This window comes from Agaricus bisporus, assembly GCF_000300575.1.
Source record: "Agaricus bisporus var. bisporus H97 unplaced genomic scaffold AGABI2scaffold_7, whole genome shotgun sequence".
Taxonomy (NCBI): domain Eukaryota; kingdom Fungi; phylum Basidiomycota; class Agaricomycetes; order Agaricales; family Agaricaceae; genus Agaricus; species Agaricus bisporus.
The window spans coordinates 1,658,039-1,664,689 of NW_006267370.1; the positions used below are offsets into that span (position 1 = coordinate 1,658,039).

The following is a 6,651-nucleotide window of genomic DNA, read 5'->3' on the forward strand; positions in this document are numbered from 1 at the left end:
TTCTTCCTCGCCTTCTCCGCATCCTCCTCTTCCACACTCTCATCCTGAACCTTTTGCGTCGCAGGCACAGGCACAGGAACCGAAGCAGGCACAGGTGGAGGAGGTTTTGGAGTACTCGTCGTAGTAGTACCAGTCATACTACCACCACTCGGACTCTTGGAATGTGGGGCTAAATCGAGATCATTACGGCTCGGACTGTGAAACGATGGATCAATGGGATCTACAAAAAATATGATGGTCAATGAAACCTTTCTAACAAAAATGATTTCAAATCCATACCTCCTTCATCTTCATCCAAAACTTCATGTTCAGGGACCTGCGGTGGAGGAGGCGGAGGAGGAACATTTCGAATCGGCGCATGTTCACCAGATGAAGGTCGCGTGCTCATCAATTTCTCTTCTTCCTTCTCTTCCTCTTCCTCCTCTTCGCCCTCCTCTTCTTCCTGTTCGCCTTCGTAATCCGATCCCGATTCCTGATCTACCGTTCCTCCTTGTCGTGGTGGTACTACAACCGGAGGAGGCGATGGCGGAGGCGGAGGCACACTTCTCCCAGGAACCCCTTGATGCTGTACACCACCACCACTCTCCCCAAGATTAACTCTAACAGGCAACGGAGCAACACTTGAACCATTCGACTCCTCATCCGTATCAGCATACACCCTTCTCTTCCGACCTCCTTCTCCCCCACCCCCTCGACCAACTCGAAGAGGTACAGGTAATGGAGCTTCACTTTCCTCACCATCATCATCCCCTCCCACAGCCAAAGTTCGAGTCCTATCATCACGAACATGCACATCGGGAGCATCATGGCCTTCTCCATCCGTGTCCTCAAACTCCCTATGACCTTCCGGTTCAGGGGTTTGAGGAACCAACCTTCTAGGAATAGCAGGTTGGCTTAACCTCTCAACTGAAGAATCCCTCGATGGCGTAGAAGAAGCAAGTGTAGGGGGTAACGGTTTATCAACCCTCCTAACAGGGGGAGAGGAAGAAGGATGCAATTGTCGTTGTTGCTGTGATTCATTAATAGCCGTAGTTATTGGCGGTGGGGATTCAGGAGGTGGTGGTCGAATAACATTCGCAATCAGAGCAGGATCCGGAGTGCCCATCGGACTAGTATTGTAGGAAGAATAACCGCTCGTTGGAAGCCTTGGGGAAGTGACGATATCATTCACTTTGCGATCATCTTCGTCGTAGTCATTTCGTTGCGAAATTCTATCCTTACCCCGGTCGCGCTCTAACAAAAACCGAACAAAAAGGGGAGAAAATGGCATCAATAAACTTTTTCCACAAGAGGAGATAAGACACACAGGGGCCAAAAAAAGGTATAAGTAGTAAAAAAAACACGGAACCAAGAAGAGTTTTTTTGAGAGATCAGAGAAATGAATGAACTCCCAATGCCACATGCGTGCAAAGAGTTCTCACTCAGACTCAGGGGAGGAATAAAGGTGGGAACAAAAAGAAAAAAAATCAGTATTTACCATCGTTCTCATCATCGCTCTTTCTCCTGATCCCTTCTTTGACCTGAACGTTCGGTTCGACAGCATGATCATGTTCCGTCATCTCCTCGGGCTCTTCAACGATTTCCGAGACTTCGTGGATGTCTTCACGTTTGGCAGACCTGGTTGATCCAACACTGGCTCTCCTGCCTGATCCAGAACCACTACTCTCAACACTGCCGACGATACCTGGGCCTTCGGAGGTGCTTGATATAGGACCCACGCTTGCCCTCTTTAAAGCTGCAGATTTAGCCGCGGGAGCAGGAGATAAAGAACTAGAACTGATGGGAAAGCCGGCGCTAGCTCTCCTGAGTGGTTTAGAAACTGGAGGTGAAGTGGACGGAGAGGCAATGTTACCCGACGCGGCATCATCGACAGAAGTTCGGCGGACTGGCAAGGTCATTGGATTAACACCACCCATCTTGGCAAGTCTTTCAGCAACGCGTTTTTTACGCGCTTCTTCTTCGTCCTCTTCTTCCATCACTGATTCCTCTTTGGATTCTTCAGGGTGTTCATCCTCCTTTTCGTCGTTGACCACCGCTTCCTCAGTCTCGACTATGGGCGCAGGTTTGGCTACAGCCTCTTGCTCCTGTGACTGTGCTTGATCCCCTCTCTCGCCTTTGATGGGCCCTGCTTCAGCGATGATGTCATCAACTTTGGGTGCTTCGAGACTCGCAGCCTCAGCACTCTCCTCGGTTGAAGAAGGTTCTACAGGAGGAGGAACAGGGCTCCCCTCGTGTGTTTCCCCAGAACCTTTAGCAGGTTTACGCCGGGGACGCGCAGCGCGTTTGGGCATAGCCGGAACGGGCATAGCAGTCGGGGGACGGGGCGATGCATCTATTTATGAGATTAGAGCGATATATCAAGATAGACAGCGAAAGGCGTACCGGGTGTCGGTACTTGCTCATTTATAGATTCTTGACAGAAATATGAGCCAAATCTGCATTAAAAGAAAGAGAAAACGCGTACCTGTCTCGATATCAGGCTCGGCCTGTACCGGCGCAGGTGTGGGTAGAGAAGGCTTTTTAGATGGGAGGGGCACTGCAGGCTTGCCAAAGATAGGTGGACCCATTCCAAATCGCGCACCACCGAGCTTAGCCATACGAGCAGCAATCGCAGCTCGCCTCTGCCGCTCCTCCTCTTCCTCGTCAACCTCCTTCTCGCCACTCCCCTGATCCTCGACATCGGCACTGGTCTCCCGTATTTCAGCGTCTTCATTCTCCTCTCTGTCAGCCGCAGCACCGGAATCTGGTGATCTTACGATAGGGGGTGGCGATCTGACCGATGGCGGTTTGGGAGATGTTGAGGGGTGTCCTTCACCGGCATCCGTGTGCTTCTCGTCTTGAATGTCTTCGTCGTCGTCTCCGCCGACAGCGGGGACCTGCACGATCTGTGGAGGAGGCTTCCACTTTGGCTTGTTCTCTGATTTGGGTGCGGGCGGGGGCGGTGCCGATGCGCCGAACCCTCCTCTGCCCTGGAGAGCGGCCATACGTTCCTTCAGACTGCCACCGGCGCGGGTGATGCTCTCTTTTGCATCGGCGGCGTTCATCCCGCCAGGCCCGCTTCTCGCTGGGCTGTCCGGCGCCGTTGTGGGTGCCGGGGCATTATTAGCGGCAGGCTGAGGAGAACTCGGGGGCGATGGCGGTTTGGGCTTCCAAGACGCGAAGCCGGCGGGCTTTGGGCGGGGCGGGGGCGGGGCATTGGCCGGCGCCGTTGCCGCCTTGTTTTCAAAGGCGGCAATGCGGTCTCTGAGAGATCCTGGCTTGGGTTTGGGCGGCGGACTGGGGCTGTTGTCGGCCATGGAGGAGAACGACAAAGGACAGATCTCTTAATTAACAACGTATTTACATCTGTTTGTCTCTACTGCATCTGTGCATCCAGAACGGACCTGTTACCTCGCTCTTCAGTCTTCTATCCGAGGAAAAACAGAATGATCAGGGCTTACCGACCGGGTCTTCGTCGTCGTGGAACACCGTCGTCCACGATCCCAACACCCCAAACGACGATCCGACACCGCCTACTTGAACTCCAACGGAACTAAATATAAAGCATCACCTCATACCCATATCTGATAAGATTACGCCTCACCTCCAAACCGCCCCTATCCCAGTCTCGCTAGAATCCTGTGTCTGCGCTGTCAGCACATATATTATTTCCAATTCGTTAAACACTCACGAATGTCCATTTGAGATGGTTATCGCTCGTCAATCGCACTCGTCCATGCATTGTTGAAGTCGACGGCTGGTTCACCACACCCTCGAAACTGATAATTGGGCGCCCTGGATGCTCGACATCATTAGTGAGCCCGGTGACGTGAAATTTCGCTTCGAGCTTTCGGAATTCTTCTGTCATCCCTTCTTGTTCAAAGATAGATGTGTCCAGCCGGTTTACAATATCCGCAGACTGGTTATACGCTGTGTAATTCAGAATGTCATTTCCGCGCAGGGGAGATGTAACGGAAACACGCACCCATAAGTTGTCTATGATCATAAAAACAAAAGAACACTGCCCAATCTCCTTCGATCCCCGCCCAATCTGCATCTTCAGGTAATCCCTCCCCCTCCCCCTCCTCCTCTGACACTTCCACCGGTGGAATTCCCAACAGACCGCTTTCTCTCTTCGCAAACACCGTTTGAGTAAACGGCATACTCAACGGATAAATCATATACTCAATCATACCCTCAAACACCGAATCCTCCTTTTCAAGTACATCACTCTCCACCCACTCTCTCACCCATTCCCAAACCACATGCATCGAAATAACATGATGAATTTTCTCCAAATGCACCCAATTCACATACCTCCCACCTTCAACCAAAGGCCCAAACTCATTCTCCTCTCTATATCTCCTCATATCATATATATATGCGCGACTTTCCCGTCTAGCTTGTTTTGTGAGGTCTTTTCGTGTGAGTCCATATAACGTGTGTAGTTGCGAATGTAATTGAATCGTTTGGTTTTGCCAATACGATTTGGGAGGTATATGATATTGACCGCGAGTAATTCCAGTTGGTAATCCTCTTTCCACTAAATCCAAAAACTCTCTCGAAATCACCGGTACCCAAACCAAATTCTTTGCCAACTCCACTGATTCATCAATTTCTTCTTCGTCACTTCCACCCATAGCAGTTCCTGTTTGATAAAGATCATAAGCAGGAGGAACGAATTCGACCAAATCTAAAAGTGTAGAAAGGATGTGTTGGAGTTCTTCTTCGCCTTTGCATAAATGTGGATTGACGACTATACTTCGTGCTCGAATTACCCTTTTCAATTCTTCTTCCCAATCTATCCCATCATCTCCTTCTTCTTCTGTCGTTAAAGAGTTTCTTCGTAAACGTGATTTCGGTATACCAATCCTGTTAACACATAACCGTAAATCATCAAGCGGTTGAGCAAGATACAAAGCCCTCCAAAGACTTCTATCTCCTCTCCCCCTCCCTCCCCTCGTCGTCTCACCATCCAAATCCCCATAAACGATCCTATACAACCTCTTACAACTCACAGCAACCCTAGCAACATCCAAAGGATCACACAACACCAAAATTTTGTGAACTAAAAGTTCATGTGGGAGGTATATGAATGTACTGCTCGAGTCCATTAGGATGAGATTGGTAGAGTGTTGAGATGTGTGATGTGAGATGTGATCTCATTGGATGGAATTACATACCGAACCCGGCAAACTTCGGACATTCAGACCCGATGTCATAATGCCATAACGTCATTCAATATAGTTACATCTAATCAAACAGAGAGAACACCTCATTCCTTTTTTCTCAAAAACTCACTCTCGAAACAGTCTCCCAAAACGCCTTTCCTTGTTTCTCAGCCATACTCAATTCAATCTCTGAAGGTTGACGACTTTCACCATCAGGGCCTTTTGGGCCAGCTAAAGTCCCAGCACCCCATGGCGAACCTAAAGAAGAAGAATTTATCAATATTTCAAGGCCAGCGCTGGTGGTTGATTCAAATTGTAATCTTACCGCCATGTACGGATTCAAGGTTGGTGAGTTCAGCAAGGGCATGAGCAAAACCAAACGGGACGTAATTGATTCCATGGTGGACGAGGACTGATAGAGAACTCGAGATTGTAACTTCTTGACCTCCACCAAGCGTATTAGTCGAAACAAAGATACCAGCGTATTTTCCGCTTAGTTTACTTCCCATCCAAAGTAAACCAGTGTCATCCCAGTACGTCTACACAAAAAAGAAGGTCATTCATACGACTACATCCTGGTGTGGTGGTCGACGTCACGTACCTTCCATTGAGCAGGCATAGTTCCAAATCGAGTCGGAATACCAAAGAGAAAGGCGTCGTAATCTTCGAGAGTCTGCATTGTAGCGATGGGGTAATCGGGTTTTGGAAGAGCTTTGAATAAATTTAATGTTTCTTGAGGTAATGTTTCGGGAACTCTGTCGTTAATGTTATCATCATCTTTTACAACTCTTCAGAGTGTTTCCACATACTGATATATGTCTACTTTGCCACCAGCACTGATAATACCAGCCTTGGCAGACTCAGCCACTAAAAAACGCTACATGAGTTTCAATTGCGATACGAAAAAACAACCTGTAAGTGTCAACACCAAAACTTACTTTTAGCAATATGGCCGTACACGGTGTAAACAATAATGGCCACACGAGGAGAACTCGACATCTTGCCACGAAAAAAGTCAAAGTGTAAGGTGTAAGTAGAGTAGACGCAACGACCCGGGGAAGCTTGAAACTCGAAGTTGCTGCCGACTCCTAAATGCCTGAAGTTAACTTTTACTAGGCTCTTCCCCTTTTTATTACCAGTGAAAAAGGAGGTTAACTGGGATGACTTTCAATCTGAGTCGGCACCACCATCGGTCCATCATGCCAGATCTTAACGGCAAGCTTGCTGACCATATATTCCTCTCAACCCCTGATCATGACAAGGTCAATGTTAGGAGTATAGAAGGCTAGCCGGCATCGATAAACCCTCATGGTATAAAGTTTCAATAGACCATCGGGCACTATATATACGACCTCCGACGATGACAGCGGATCAGGAGTTAGGCGTAGTTATTGATCCGAAATGCCGCAACGAATATTATTCATCCGAGAGCTCGGCCTGGGTTTGGTCCTTGGTCATGTGGATTTAATATAAATCCTTTGTGCGCCTCCAGGCGTCTCAA

The 6,651-nt window shown here is 48.7% G+C and overlaps 3 protein-coding genes across 3 annotated transcripts; all 3 read right to left on the minus strand.

The window, feature by feature from the left end:
- Positions 1-41: 41 nt before the first annotated feature.
- On the minus strand, positions 42-971 carry AGABI2DRAFT_193945 (hypothetical protein). The gene is made up of 2 exons (XM_006462804.1): positions 280-971; positions 42-220 (listed from the first exon to the last, which is right to left on the minus strand). The coding sequence occupies exon 1, from the start codon at positions 817-819 to the stop codon at positions 505-507; it is 315 nt and encodes a 104-aa protein (XP_006462867.1). The 5' UTR covers positions 820-971; the 3' UTR covers positions 42-220; positions 280-504.
- A 2,458-nt stretch (positions 972-3,429) lies between these two features.
- Positions 3,430-5,093, minus strand: AGABI2DRAFT_207517 (hypothetical protein; the record flags this gene model as incomplete). Its single annotated transcript, XM_006462805.1, has 8 exons — positions 3,430-3,532; positions 3,584-3,618; positions 3,665-3,909; positions 3,965-4,067; positions 4,125-4,190; positions 4,242-4,792; positions 4,832-4,921; positions 4,952-5,093. The coding sequence occupies 8 exons, from the start codon at positions 5,091-5,093 to the stop codon at positions 3,430-3,432; spliced, it is 1,335 nt and encodes a 444-aa protein (XP_006462868.1).
- Positions 5,094-5,268: 175 nt separating this feature from the next.
- On the minus strand, positions 5,269-6,149 carry AGABI2DRAFT_72455 (hypothetical protein; the record flags this gene model as incomplete). The annotated part of the gene is made up of 5 exons (XM_006462806.1): positions 5,269-5,408; positions 5,476-5,689; positions 5,752-5,905; positions 5,960-6,017; positions 6,089-6,149. 5 exons carry the CDS (start codon positions 6,147-6,149, stop codon positions 5,269-5,271), a joined length of 627 nt encoding a protein of 208 aa, XP_006462869.1.
- Positions 6,150-6,651: the final 502 nt, after the last annotated feature.

Excerpts from the sequence above, each read along its gene's own strand:
- AGABI2DRAFT_193945 (XM_006462804.1), bottom strand. The coding sequence starts at position 819 with ATGGAGAAGGCCATGATGCTCCCGATGTGCATGTTCGTGATGATAGGA.